Source organism: Impatiens glandulifera, chromosome 5 (assembly GCF_907164915.1).
Source record: "Impatiens glandulifera chromosome 5, dImpGla2.1, whole genome shotgun sequence".
Classification (NCBI taxonomy): Eukaryota; Viridiplantae; Streptophyta; class Magnoliopsida; order Ericales; family Balsaminaceae; genus Impatiens; species Impatiens glandulifera.
Window position 1 is genome coordinate 50,983,762 of NC_061866.1, and position 14,568 is coordinate 50,998,329.

At 31.1% G+C, this 14,568-nt stretch overlaps 4 protein-coding genes across 4 annotated transcripts; all 4 read right to left on the bottom strand.

Moving 5' to 3' along the window:
• Window positions 1-154: 154 nt before the first annotated feature.
• Window positions 155-2,251, bottom strand: LOC124939639 (endoglucanase 4-like). Its single transcript, XM_047480095.1, has 7 exons — window positions 2,072-2,251; window positions 1,522-1,932; window positions 1,351-1,443; window positions 1,022-1,204; window positions 851-941; window positions 618-781; window positions 155-547 (listed from the first exon to the last, which is right to left on the bottom strand). The coding sequence occupies exons 1-7, from the start codon at window positions 2,249-2,251 to the stop codon at window positions 155-157; spliced, it is 1,515 nt and encodes a 504-aa protein (XP_047336051.1).
• Window positions 2,252-3,737: 1,486 nt separating this feature from the next.
• LOC124938851 (F-box protein At5g51370-like) lies at window positions 3,738-5,894 on the bottom strand. Its single transcript, XM_047479374.1, has 2 exons — window positions 4,533-5,894; window positions 3,738-4,185 (listed from the first exon to the last, which is right to left on the bottom strand). Exons 1-2 carry the CDS (start codon window positions 5,705-5,707, stop codon window positions 3,900-3,902), a joined length of 1,461 nt encoding a protein of 486 aa, XP_047335330.1. The 5' UTR covers window positions 5,708-5,894; the 3' UTR covers window positions 3,738-3,899.
• A 1,728-nt stretch (window positions 5,895-7,622) lies between these two features.
• On the bottom strand, window positions 7,623-10,826 carry LOC124938175 (autophagy-related protein 3). The gene is made up of 10 exons (XM_047478565.1): window positions 10,444-10,826; window positions 10,099-10,169; window positions 9,912-10,028; window positions 9,664-9,830; window positions 9,254-9,339; window positions 9,113-9,164; window positions 8,463-8,528; window positions 8,208-8,335; window positions 8,000-8,108; window positions 7,623-7,903 (listed from the first exon to the last, which is right to left on the bottom strand). The coding sequence occupies exons 1-9, from the start codon at window positions 10,602-10,604 to the stop codon at window positions 8,009-8,011; spliced, it is 948 nt and encodes a 315-aa protein (XP_047334521.1). The 5' UTR covers window positions 10,605-10,826; the 3' UTR covers window positions 7,623-7,903; window positions 8,000-8,008.
• Window positions 10,827-12,007: 1,181 nt separating this feature from the next.
• On the bottom strand, window positions 12,008-14,367 carry LOC124939640 (putative kinase-like protein TMKL1). Its single transcript, XM_047480096.1, has 2 exons — window positions 13,842-14,367; window positions 12,008-12,585 (listed from the first exon to the last, which is right to left on the bottom strand). Exons 1-2 carry the CDS (start codon window positions 14,365-14,367, stop codon window positions 12,008-12,010), a joined length of 1,104 nt encoding a protein of 367 aa, XP_047336052.1.
• Between the last annotated feature and the right edge of the window lie 201 nt (window positions 14,368-14,568).

The following is a 14,568-nucleotide window of genomic DNA, read 5'->3' on the forward strand; positions in this document are numbered from 1 at the left end:
TATGTAATTCCAATAACCGAAGAGAGTTCAAATTATTATTACTATGATTACATGATTTCCTAGAAGAATTGGATCAAGGAATTCGTTATGAGTAACCTAAAAATGTAGAGGCGGGGGAGAAAACCTCGTACTACCATACAATATTTGAGTTGTTTTAGTATATTATACGCTTGCAAGAAAACCTTGAAGAATTGCAACCGATAACCCCGCCTTTTGTTTGATTTCTAGCCCGTTGTTTGAAATAGGCCAAGAGCCCAACCGCTGGAGCATTTGTGTAGGTAGTAGGCTCGGTTTGAACAAAGTTAGCCCGTGAATCGTCGAACTTATCATTTATGTCCGGTCCTCCTACAATGGCACCGGTTAACAAATTCATGTTGGGTTGTATGCTATTGAAATACATCGATCCTTCCTTGCAACTAATATGTTCAGGATGTACGTGGATCGATGGCGATGAAGATCCCCGATGGTGAATCTTTTGAGGGAACTTCGAACCATATCCCACCATAAAAGACATCTTCATTGGATTGCTTCCTAACATATAATCAACCTGTCCAAATCAAAATTTCAAAACACATTGCATAAATATTATCATGATCTAGGCTTGTTTTTTTTGTTACCTGTTTTTTGGCTAGTCTTATGAGACGAGTATAACTTATGTATGAACCGTCGCATTGAATTTTCCTCTTTGCATTGTTCGAGTAACGAGTGTATACAACTAGGAGGAATGAGATGGATGTTACATGTTGCATATTGCATACTCCTGCTTTATATAGCATCCCACCTAAGAAAACACATTATTATTATTGTTTGTTCCTTTATTTTCGCGACAACTCTAGAAAATGTTTTTTACCTGGCGAATATGACACACTTTTACTAGGCGAGTCAGGAAGTAAACTACATATAAATTGATCAGCGAGTTGAACGAAGAGACTCGAACCAATCTGGATTATAATCACGAATAAGTCATATATATATATATATACATATTAAAATAAATTAAAGAAATTGAAATTTTATGAACCTGTTTTTGAAAGGTGGAAAGTAGAACATTAATTCCAGCATTTTTGGTGTCCCAACCAAATTCAGCAAAGTTACCTCTATTATCAATTGATTGAACATTATGAATGTTCTTATTTATGTAATTCAAATAATATGGTTTCTTAGTTGCTTTAAGTAACCACCCTGCTGCCCATATCAACTCATCCTGTAAATTGTAAAAATATAACAGAGTTGGATCGAAATAATAATTTTTTTAATTAAGGAGAACTAGCATTATACTCCACCATCGTGACTCCGTTTTCATTCAAGATCGAAACAATAATTGTGTCAAACAAACATGGCGTTAACTACCTCATAGCCACCATAATCACAATAAAATGGGCAGACTTCAATTCCAAGGCTATCATTGTAAGATCCTCTATACTTGTCTCCAAATTCAAACACCTGCATGCATGCATGATGTACAAAAATCAAAATTTACGTCTACGTGGCAGCTGACGTGGCAAGGCATACAAACACTACCTTAGATGCTGTTTGGAGGAGAAGAGTGGAATAAGAAGAATCATAAAATTTAAAAGCTATGGAAGAGGCGGCAAGGGCGGCGGCCATTTCTCCTGCGAGTTCCGAACCGGGTTTTTGGGCAGTGACGGAGTAGGAAGTCCTAAGGGTGTCCATGTCATCTGGCCTCTCCCAGCAGTTATGATCGCCGTATGGATCCCCTACTTGAGCGTAAAGAGTGTTGTTTATGGCGGATGATTTGAGAAAATAGTCAGTGGCCCATCGAATGGCTTCTAATGTGTGGTTTAAATCTTCGTCTCCCATTGCCTTGCCGAATTCTATTACTCCCCATGCTAACATTGTCGTTGAGAATGCCATCGGAAAATTAAATTTCACATTGTCTCCAGCATCGTAATATCCGCCAACCAAATCCACCTAAGAACCAAGATTTTATGTAACACCAAAATAACAAATTTTGAGTCAAAGTTTATTGCATATATGAGTAATAATCGCATCAATTTATTTTTGTTTTAAAAATGGTTCACAAAATAAATAAGTAAATAGTCAGACTTACACCAACATCAAAACCGTCGCGTAAAGCAGAATCGTCTCTCCAAGTTGTACGTTGAGACGATGGCAACTTCCCCGAGCGTTGGCCTTCAAAGAACAAAATGCTTTTCGAGAGTGCGTCACCATAATCGTGAGCTCTTACTACAACTAGGTTAAAAATTAACAACAATGTCATCGCAGCCATTTATCTTTCAAAAACTAGTTCTTATAATTAATTCTCTCAAACTGAATTAATGAATGATCAATTAATTATCACCATTCAATTAGAATACATGCATATAGTCTTGTACACACTCATTTCAACCTTGAGAATGAAGCAAATTAACACATTCTATCCCTAATGTTTAAGATGAATATTAATATATTCATCAAGTTTGAAAGTAAAGCTAATATTAGACCGTACGTGAGATTCACATAAAGGTTAATATATTGCCAAATTAAGATTCACATAAAGTTTTTAATTGTATTTCATCCAATATATATAATAATTATCGCGATTAGTAATCAAATCATTATCCGTCAACTCCTAATGAATCATCATTTATGTTATTTAGAAACGCCTTGACTTGGTCATACCCTATAAAAAATTGTCAATTTGAAAAAAAAAATAAGAAAATATAAATAAGTCAGTTTATTTACCTTAATGATTAAGTTGTTCATTAAACAATTAAAGATTATGTCACACATGTTCAATATTTATTTGTCAAGATCTTATTATATGTATTATTAGAATTCACGTTCAAAAATCACTTTATTAAAGAAACTTTATTATCTTAAAGAAGAAGCAAAAACATACAAGCAATTGAATTATTAATTTTTTACTCTCTCTAATTAAAATATTTTATCCTTTAAAATATAAAAAACTTTTATGAGGTACAAAAGTTATGGCTTTATTCTCAAAGATCATGCGCCGTCCTTCATGGGATTTATTATACCAATCTAAATCTCTTGGAGTTTGTTTGTTCTTTATTTTATTCTTATATAATTTTTGGTCTTTTACAAAAACTTATTCATTAAAAAAAAAGTTATTTAATTAGTTTAATTACTAAAAATATCATTTTTAAATTTAATAAAACAAAGTAGGACTATTTAAATTATTTAAATAACTCATAGTCGGTCAAACATCATTTCACTCTCATTCTAATGTATCACGTCACCTAATTAATTAATATACTAAAATGCACTATAATTTAAATTATTAATATTTATTATTTTATTATTATATATTAATACATTTTTAAAAAAAATTAAAAAAAAAATCACCATTTTAACATTTTTAATCGATAAAATGAGTGATTTAATCGTTAAAATGACGTGAGATAAATTTTTTATACAAAATTTAGAAATAAACAGATGAAACGAACTCTTATGACTTCTATTTTTACGAAATTTCTATCAAAGTAGAAGTTATGGTCAAACCCTAACTTGCAAATTAGACTTCTCCCACTATACTCTTCTTCTATATCAATTATATTGCTTACTAAATTTTAAAAAAATAATAATTAACATAATTTTTTTTTTATTATAGAATTGTAGCAAAGTATGGTTTAAGAATTTCCCTAAAATTTAAGAAGTCTGAATTTTGATTCTCATAAATGATCACTAAAAAAGAAATTATAAGAAATTAGCAACTTTTAAAATACAAACAAAATGTATAACAATCCATCTTAGAATAGTTAAAATTCAACATATTATTAATCTATAACACTATTATTTTGCAGCTAAGGGGGAAGATGAACAACAAAAACAAAGAAATTCAATTTATACAGTGGCATTAGAGTACAAAAATAACAAGATCTTCCTCATTTTTTCAATTCTCAGATCAGACATTATCAGGAAGGAAGCAGCAACTTCTTATAGAATTTGATGCTACTACTTCTCTTCCTCATTTCAGTCCCTGAAAGACTCGAAACAAGCATTGATTTCGTGTCTGGCCACCATCTCAACTCTTTAAGCTCGTCAAACATGGCCGATAAACAAGGTGATACTTCACTGTCCTTTATTCGGTTACACGACACAATTCTCAGCCTCTCCAGTTCCATCCAATGTTGAACCACGTTTTCTAGCCCTTGAACTGTTAACAACGAACAACCTTCTATCGCCAACACCTTCACCTCCCTGATATCAAAATGAGTGGAGAAGAAAAAACCATCAAATAATCACATTTTCACCTCATTCCAAATATCCAACATATCCTAAGTACTTTTAACTAAACAACAGTTAAGTAGAACATTTCTACAACATCTACTAGTTCTTCTTAAACATATTTGGAAGAGGAATTCTGTAAGTTTGATAAGTGGTTTATAATGAAACTAAAGTACATCTAAAATCTACAGCAGATGGTGTTTGGCCTGGAATTCCCTTGTTTTCTCGATAGTACACTTCAATTTGACTCGTGTTCAAGTTGTAAGTTAGTCATAAATTATGGTAAAAACAAGTGAATTAAGAAAAAAATTGATGAATACCTGCAAATAGAAGCAACACTGAACATGTCATCATCCAAACCCCAGCAATTGTGGAAAGAAATTTGTTTAACATTCTCGCATACAAGAAACAACGCCCTCATGCTCCTTTTATCTCGTAATTGACACCTTTCCAATTGCAAACATTCAAGTGTTGGGCAAGAGCCCAAATGCTCATCAGGCGCAAGGTCAGAGTCAATTCTCTTACACGATTGAAACTTCAATGTTTTCAAATTCTCACAATAAGAAAGAGCAGCCAACCAACCACCATCCATCCTATGATCAGTTAGAGTTAACTCTTCAAGCATTTGACAGCATTGACCAATTGCTTTAATCCCGTCGAAGCTTCCTTCACATCCACTAAGCTCAAGCTTAACTAATCTTACACACCCTTGTGCTAATATTGTCAATCCAATATCAGAAACCAGAGAAGTGTAAAATCCATTAACTCTTCCAATCAATTTTAGTATCTGAAGATTTTGACAAGCTGCAATCCCTCTAAGAACACGATCACTACACCTATGCAATTCAAGATCTTGCAGAGTTGGACATTCTTCAGCAACACTTAACAATCCCATTTCACTAGCATTGATAACCTTAAGTCTTCTTAAATTTGGATATCTAGAAGCTAAAGCTTTTAATCCTGAATCAACATCATCTACAGATAACATGTTTTTCTCCCCTATAACATCATCATCAGAATCAACATGTAACGAAACCAGTTTATGAGTCAACAAAATTCCAGAAACTCGAGATACATTCAGACATCCTTGTACTAAATCTACATGAGTAAGATTAGGAAAACGAAGAAATAATCGACCTGATACGAGAAAATTCCAATCGAGTAGCTTAAGAGAACGAACAAGACGGCCCTGCAGATTCAACCACCGTTTGGAGACGAGAAAGTTGAAATTGTTCTGAGATTGAGGGAGTCTAGAAAGGATTTGGAGAAGGAGATCGTCTGATAAAAGAGATGTTCGGTCAGAGACATGTTTTGGTCGATTTATGTCTAGGGTTTTGTCGAGAGTTGGTGTTGATGAGAGAGATTGGAGTTTCATTGATAAAACGACGTTGTTGAGTGCATTTTTTTTCCGAAGCCATAGATCTGACCATTTTGAAGGGTGTTTCAACAATGGCGGTTCAAGTATGGGTTTGAGAGTATCAGGTGAACAAGGCATAGTTACTTACAATTCAACAACGAGCTCCGTTTGTATTCTGATTTGCTGATCTCCGCTTATTTAACCTCGATCTGTCTCCCGTACTGGTTCGTCGTTCATTTTTCCTCCTTGAAGAAACGCTTCGCTTTCAAAATTTCTGCATCTCCCTCTCCCTCTCTCTTCTCTTTCAATTCTCTTGCTTTTCCAACGGGATTCTAATGGTGGGTCCTTATTATTTGAACTCCCCAAGGCCTCATTTTATGTAATTATTTTAAAATAATAATAATTAAAATATTAGTATTATTTTTATTAAATTAAATTAAATTCTAAACATAAAAAAAAAAATCAAACAAAATCTTAAATAAATCACATTTTAATTTTTCTTAAAAAAAATCCATAAAATTCTAAAAAACTAACTCCAAGTTTGTGTATGGAATTGAGGATGTTTGATATGGATGTAGTTGATAAGAAAATAGGATTTTACAAAAAATGTTTTAATGTAAAAAGTATTTAATTTAATCATTTTTATAAAAGAATGAGTACCATTTTTTCTTATGTCATTATGTATAATTTTTTTTATTTTTAATATAATGAATCTTTTTAAAATATATATATATATATATCTTTAATATTTAAAATTTGTAAAAAAAATAATTAATAATTTCTAAAATAATTGATGATTAGATATAGGTTTATTTGAATAAAATCAAAATAAAATATAACTTCCAACCTCTAAATATAACTTCCAACCTCTTTCTCATCCTTTGTCATGATTAGATGAATTCGGATTTGTTGTCCCAAGAGATTGTCTCATTCTCACCTACTATTTCAAGTTATATATTATTTGAACTCCCCAATGCCTCATTTTATGTAATTATTTTAAAATATTAATAATTAAAATATTAGTATTATTTTTATTAAATTAAATTAAATTCTAAACATAAAAAAAAAAAAATCATCAAACAAAATCTTAAATAAATCACATTTTAATTTTTCTTTAAAAAAATCCATGGAGATTCTAAAAACTAACTCTAAGTTTGTGTATGGAATTGAGGATGTTTGATGTGGATTTAGTTGATAAGAAAATAGGATATAAAAAAATGGCTTGATGTAAAAAATATTTAATTTAATCATTTTTATAAAAGAATGAGTACCATTTTTTCTTATGTCATTATGTTTAAATTTTTTTATTTTTAATATAATGAATCTTTTTTAAATATATATATATATATATTTAATATTTAAATTTTGTAAAAAAAATAATTAATAATTTCTAAAATAATTAATAATTTCTAAAATAATTGATGATTAGATATAGGTTTATTTGAATTAAATCAAAATAAAATATAACTTAAATCATCTCTTGAACCTCTTTCTCATCCTTTGTCATGATTAGATATAGGTTTGAACCAATATTCAATAAACATCAACATAATTCAACTCTATTTAAGGACAAAATTTTAAACAAAAGGACTAAGTATCAAGATAAATTAACTCTCAATTTTTATTTATAGACAAAGTTTCTCAATTTTTATTTATAGACAAAGTTTCAAACAAAAGGAGTAAGGACTAATACCTCTTCAATTAATTCATTACAGGTACAGATCTCATTTGTGCCATACCGTCCTCAGATAATCAGAGATGAATACTAACCTTAAATTCGAACCCCAAGCGGTCAGTTAAATGATTTAATATATTTGCAAGCTATACACTTAATTTTGTCCCATTATTTTGCCAAAATTGGAATGTCACTATAAATTTAAGTAGCTTCCATACTAGTTGAGTCCAAGTCAATAGAGCCAAACAAATGCTATAATAGTTATAGCTTTTGAATTAAAACTCAAACATATTCAAAGTCAAACCATTATTTTACATTTATTGCATAAAAAGTTATTAAACTTTAGTAATTTATATAAACAGAAACATTAAATTAAAAAAAGGCATAAACTTTATAAACTATGTGATAAAAATGGTCAGAATCATCATATAATGAAACCTTCCATTCCAACTGAAGCAAAGTAACTTTGATCACCCTTGTCTGATTTCACCAACTTAATTTGAGTGGTACTAATGTTTTATGTTCATTTGACAGAGACAGACTATGAAATATACAATCCAGAAGCACAGAAGATAGAGAAGTAGATGATCAATCACTAACAAACAAACACACAAACAAATTTCTTTCCTGTCTTTACATCATAGTTTCACCTCCAATCCCTAAAAGATTATGCAAATGAAGACCAATTAGAGGCATGGGAAATAAAAGACTAATCTAAACTTCGAGAACAGGGCCAATTTTTTAAGCATTCTTACCTTCTTAAGTCACGAGTTGGAACTGCTGCCAAGATCAAAGTCCATTGTATAATCATATTCAATTGTTGGAATCACAGAAGCTATAAACTTCAAGAATAAGAACAGATACCTTCAAAGTTCAAATCATTAACAAAACATCAGTGTGCGATTGAGAATAATCCTTTTCTTGGGTGTGTTTTGGATCAAACAAATAAAAGGAAATACTTACTTGTCAACTTCGGGTTCGACACCGCGTGAAAGGAGAACATCAATAATTTTTTTCATAACAGCTCCATGCCGGCATGGATGCACAGATGCATGTTTTCCAGGCAGGTGTGGGTGGTCTTCAATGGTTACCTGATTTATATTATTCATTATAAATATTACCATTTACCAAACAGTGAATAAAAATGAAAACACAACAATTTAATAATAATAATTATGCATTAAATGGGTAACAACAATTGTTAGAGCAAATTCTCACAGTTTTACGGGCATGATCCTGACTAACATCTTCAAGGACAAGCTCCGGCTGCAACAACATCCTTGACTGCAACATAAAAAATGAATACACTCAGCAAATATTGTGGGGGTTATGCTAACTTCCTTCAAAGATTTAACTCTGGTTTCAATAAAAAAATATAACTATTTTATTCAAATGCCAAAAGGCTTTTCTGAGTTCATGAAAGCATGCTCAGAACTATGCCAGACCTAACAACTGTTACTATGGGGGAAAGCTTGAGAAAGAATATAGCTTCAAAAACTTAGAGCTTCTTTGATGTAGGTTATTTTCTTTTCTTTCTTTTTTTTTTTTTGGGGGGGGGGGGGGGGGGGGGAACTTTGTTGGATTAAAAAGTAGGTTATCTGGGTTCCATGACTGAAATATCCTTTGTATTTAATATTTTAAAATGTTATACAAATAAAGTAAGGGTAAGTTGTTTTAGTAGATGATTTGAATGGTGTTATTAGCCCTTCATTAAACAAGGCCTGGAATTGCAGCAAAAAAAGGCCTTAATATGTAAACTATTACACTCTGCATATTTAAATTTTCAATACAGATGTTTCGCAAGACATACGGAAACCAGTAAATGGAATTAAAAAAATAATAATATCAGATAAATGAATATGACAAACCTCATCATAACCAGTAAGCCACACACGAGGAGTCTGATAATATTTGTCATACCTAGATATACAGTAACATACAGTTTAAATGGAAGCATAAGAGATAAGGAAAAAATGAAGACTTAAAATTTTAGTAATGAGCATACTGACGTGATGCTAACATCATATGTGCGGGTTTTAAGAATATTGTCATCATCAGGTTCATGAGCCACAAGATAAGTAGATTGCAGGGTTGCCTGCAGAGATAAGCACATACATTAAATCAAAAGTATTTAACATAGGGTATCCCCAATAGTTCATGAGTTTCTTTAACAGATGCCAAAGCACAAGCTATATAACAGTTGTGTAGTGCAAAGGTCAACAATGGGTTTGTCTTTGTGATTATACAGATTGAGTATGAAATAGAGACATTGTCGATCTCTCAGTTCTTTTTTAATGAAATATATTGAACCACCAATCATTTTCAAGTTTCGAATAATTTTCTGAAGCTTCCTTTTCAAACTACTACTAAATGATATATGTATCAGATAAATAAGCTCAATGAAGGTTTAATTACATACAGGATCATTTTCAATCACGTTGTCTTGATCTTCATATTCAGCCATGTCTGGTATGTCATCATCGTCATCCCCACCAAAGTACGAGGGAATAGATTGAATGGTACTTTTCTTGTTGATATCCAAGCTCTCCATGGACGGAAGGTTTTCTTCTTCATCAGATTTGTTTTCTATCAAAATTCACCTTCTTTTAGAAAAACGACTACAAACTTATCAAATAAGTGCATTGAACTAGGTTCTGTAAATGTTACCTTTTGGCTTTCCATGAGTAGCCAGCCAACCATCATTGTCCTCATCATCTAGAAGAACTTCCCCACCAGAAGCTTCATAGTCTTCTTCTACAGAAGCAGCTCTACGTAGACAAGGCACTGCAGAAGATATAGAACGGATTATATGAGTTCCAAGTGCAGCAGTTATATGACTTCCTCTTGCTATTACCATTTCTTGTGATCAAGAATTGCTTTTCTGCTGGTAAATATGACTTCCTCTTGCTTTGCTCGCCAGATTCCCTGCAATACATCACAAGAACCAACAAAGCAGAACAACATTTTTATGTTCAGGAGCCATAATCACATTCAATTCTCACAAATTCAAGTCAATTTCAGAAAAGACGCTATCATCACATCAAAATTGAAAGCAAAACAAGCATAGAATTGGAATGTCTAAGTTTCAGCTTTTTCGTGACTTTTCAAATGGGTTAAGGGAATTAACTGTCTTTAAATGAATAAACAGAAATGGAGAATAAAGAAATCAGTTGATGGAAAAGGGTAATATCCGAATTACCATGACCAAGTGGGGCATTTGGAAACGAGATTGTCGCCGGCGAGGATGAATTCTTGGACACTAAGAACGCCTTTCTCCTTGAAAGCGGAGACAGTGCGATGGCTTGTAATCCTCTCTACCGTCCCCTTGAATGCTTCGTGAAGCTTCTGCGAAAGAACCATCTTCTAAATCCTTATCTATATATCTATCTATCTATATCTAGATAGATAGATTGATATATGTATGGATTTGACAAGTGATTGTTTGATCAGTAGAAACTGGAATCGGTGAAGAAGAATCAGATCAAGATCAAGAATACGAAATTAACGAAACGTTTCAGATATCGTGCGAGGGTTGATGATGATCTTCGATAATTTAGCCCTTTATTCTCCCCCTTTCACTCAATCAAACATGCGCAACCCTCAAAATTAAAAATTATAATAATAAAACCTTTTTTTAATTCATTTATTATATAAAGAAGATTATGAAATTTGACGAAACCTTTATTTTTTTTTTTAATATCAAAGTAGGATAAAATTTGCAAAAATAATCTTATCGGTTTGTCTATAAATATGAAAATAACTCTTTGGGTTATGGGTTACGCAAGTGACGCAACGCATGATGTTCGTAACTTGAATGGTGGCATGATAATATTTGCAAAAATACATCACAAAGGTTGTGTCGCGTCACGTGAAGTCATTTTCGCAAACGTTATTAGGTCATCCCTTCGAGTCATGAACATAGTAAGCTGTCGCGAAAAGGTATTTTCGTCCGAAATAATATTTTTACAAACTTTATCGAAACTGAATCATCTCTCAAAATGATATCATTATTAGGCTCGTTTGACAAGATTAACCCAATTTCTAATATATAATTTTTATAATTAAAAAGAATAAAATATATAGAATACTAGCTTAAATGAGTTTTTAATTTTAAAGAAATGATTTAAACAAATAAAATTATATTGAAATCAAGTTCATGAATATGAGGTGGTCAACAAAATAAAAATAAAAATTCAAGAAAATGACTATGTTTTAAAAGAAAAAAATCGAGAAAATTGTCATCTTCGTGAGATTTTTTCGGAATGTTTTGTCTCGAGCATTGACTTGTGCAGGAGAGAGATTTTTTTATTTTTTCGAAAAAATTATCATATTCGTGAAAAAAAAATTATTTCTCTCCTACCCAAATGACAGATTACGGCAAATTTGTGGCATTACATTCGATACCAGTTGTCTCTATCCCTGCTTTTAACTTTATTTATAAACTTTCTTTAATTATTATTATTTTTTTTTCAATATTTATATGGTTAACTATCTGACTTTGTTTTATATATTCATCATTATTTTGTATATATTAGTATGAATATAACATAATTCAATTATGGGAATGGGAGCTAATGGTAGAAGTATTTTTTAACATTAAATCATCAACTAATTTTATATATTTGTTTATTTATTTAATATTTACTTTCAACATATTTAGGTAGTAAAATACAAAACTTTAGTATTTCAAAAATAAACATTCATTCAGATTTTTATCATAAACACTCGATATTCTATAATTCGAATCAAGTATTTATCCAATCCTACCTGTCAATTTCTTCAAGCTTTTCAAGAACTTGCTTTATATGAGGTCGAAGAGAAGGTGAAGGAGAACAACAAGCCAATCCGAGATCAATGAATTTCAAAATCTTTGCGATTTCATTATTACTTTGCCCTAAAAGGATATCTTGGTGGTATAAAGGATTGTTATGCTCTAAGGCTTCCCTTGCGAATTTTGCCAAATGGATTACTTCTCCATTAGTTTGTGGATTCTGAGCTATCGATTCCTTCTTCGTGATCAACTCCAAGAAGATCACGCCTAGGCCATAGATATCGTTCTCCTTTTCACTACCATCATTCATTTTGTTGAGGTTGGGATATTTATACCCTTGAGCGACGGTTGCTTTAACCAATTCTTGCCTAGCTCTGGGATTCAAGAGAAGATGCAAACCAAAGTCCGAAACACATGGCTGATAATCATCGTCCAACAACACGTTTTTCGACTTCAAATTTCCATGGACTATGGGACTTTGATGACCGGTGTGGAGATGATCAAGTCCCAAGGCAATGCCTATTGAAATCCTATATATGATGGGCCATTTGTATGAATTGTCATTTCCATCTGCCCAATTGAAGAAATTGTTAATAATTAATATTTTGTTAAACATGTCTAATTTGATGGGTGTATTATATTACTAAAGATTAATTATTGGTCATTGAATTTAGAAAAATAAACTATATATACATATCACTACTAAATATATTATCCAGATCATTGTTTGAAAGAAAGAAAGAAAAATTATATGTTTGTCAAAATAATGATTTAGAAACTATAATTATTATATCATATGAATAAAAAATGAATAAAAAATCACAAACAATAATCTTAATGATACTCATAAACAATTTATATATTAAATAAATGTTTACATGATACACTCGATAATGATCCATCAAATCAATTGAAATAGGATACACAAAAAAAAAATTAACTTTTACTAATTTTTCATTAATATTGTGAAAGATATTAAAACAAACTAGTGTTTTAGGCTCACAAATAAATCAACTTCCCTAGAGCAGATTTAGATATTAGATTATTTTTAAATAGCCTTTCAAGCATTAGTTATTAAAATTTGAAAGATTTTTATAAGATTACACTAGTATAAATATATATAAAGTTTATTTATATTTTGTTGAAATTTTGAATAATGTAATTTGATGATAGATTTGTAAAATGTGCTTATTTGGTACACAGTTATTTGAATAATCCATTCATTATTTAAACAATTATATTTTTGAAATTTAAAAATTGAGTTTTTTTTTTAATATTTTAAAATGTGTTAATATAATTTACTATTTTATTTAATGAATTTATTAATGTAATTGATATAAGAGTTCATTAAATAATCTTTTTTTTTAAATTCCAATCCAACAATATCTTTGTTTGTATAGTTATTTTATCTTAAAATCAATAGATTTATCACATTGATGGATTGAATTATTGAGACAAATTTCAAATAATGCATTATTCAATGATATATTTTTCTCATTAATTACGTAACACTCAAATAAAATAAATAATGATTGTATTTGAAAACATATGGATTCTATGTTTGAATTTTATTTTTGTCAATAATTTTAAAGAGGAATTTGAAAATAAAATGGAAAAAAATTGACATTTTATAATTTGATTGTCTAAAAAAAATTTTTTTTTCTTCTCTATCTTTATATTTTTTTTTTCAACGTTTGAATAATTTATTTTTTATTTCATATTCATACCCCTGCCCCATAATCATTTTACTCCAATAACAAAAGAAATCACTTTTAAACAAAATTAATTAAAAAAATAAAACATAACTAAATTCTTAAAATAAATACCTCTAATGAAGTGTGCCAAATTTCCCTTGCCGTAAAAAGGAAAAACCAGAAGCTTCTCTCCCCGGCGTCCGGCATAAAATGCTTGAAGTGGCACCAAATTCGAATGTCTAATCGAACCCAAAACCTCAATAATCGCCGCCACCTCCTCTCCCTTCTCCGCCGCACACGCCGGCCGGAGAAATCTCAACACCTTTACCGACGACGACGACGACGACGACACAGTCCTACTAATCAAATTCGCCTTATAAAGAGTTGCATAGCTAGATTTTCCGATCACCTCGCCGGGAGCTTCAAGTATTTCGTTCGCCGTTAAATCTTCACCTCCTCTAAATCTCAATAAATCCCCCTTTTCCATTTCCATTTCCTCCTCTTTTATGTTTCCTCCCTCTGATAACTCTACGGGTTCGCCGGAATCTCTCCGGCGAATGATTCTCCGACATAGGAAAATTACGATGAAGATCAAGACAGTGCCGGCGGATAAGGACGAAATGCCCACGATCAACGCCAACTTGTATTTGTGTTCCATAAAATGGTGATGGATTTACAAATCGAAATTGAAAGAACAATAATGGGATTTCATGTCTTTCATACGAATAACTAATACCAGTAGAGAGAGAAGAAGATAAAGACCGGACGGAGAGAGAGAGAGGAAGAACAAGAAGAACTTGTTATGATTATTTTAAATAATTTATTCAATCAATCATTAATAACTAATTATATTATAAAT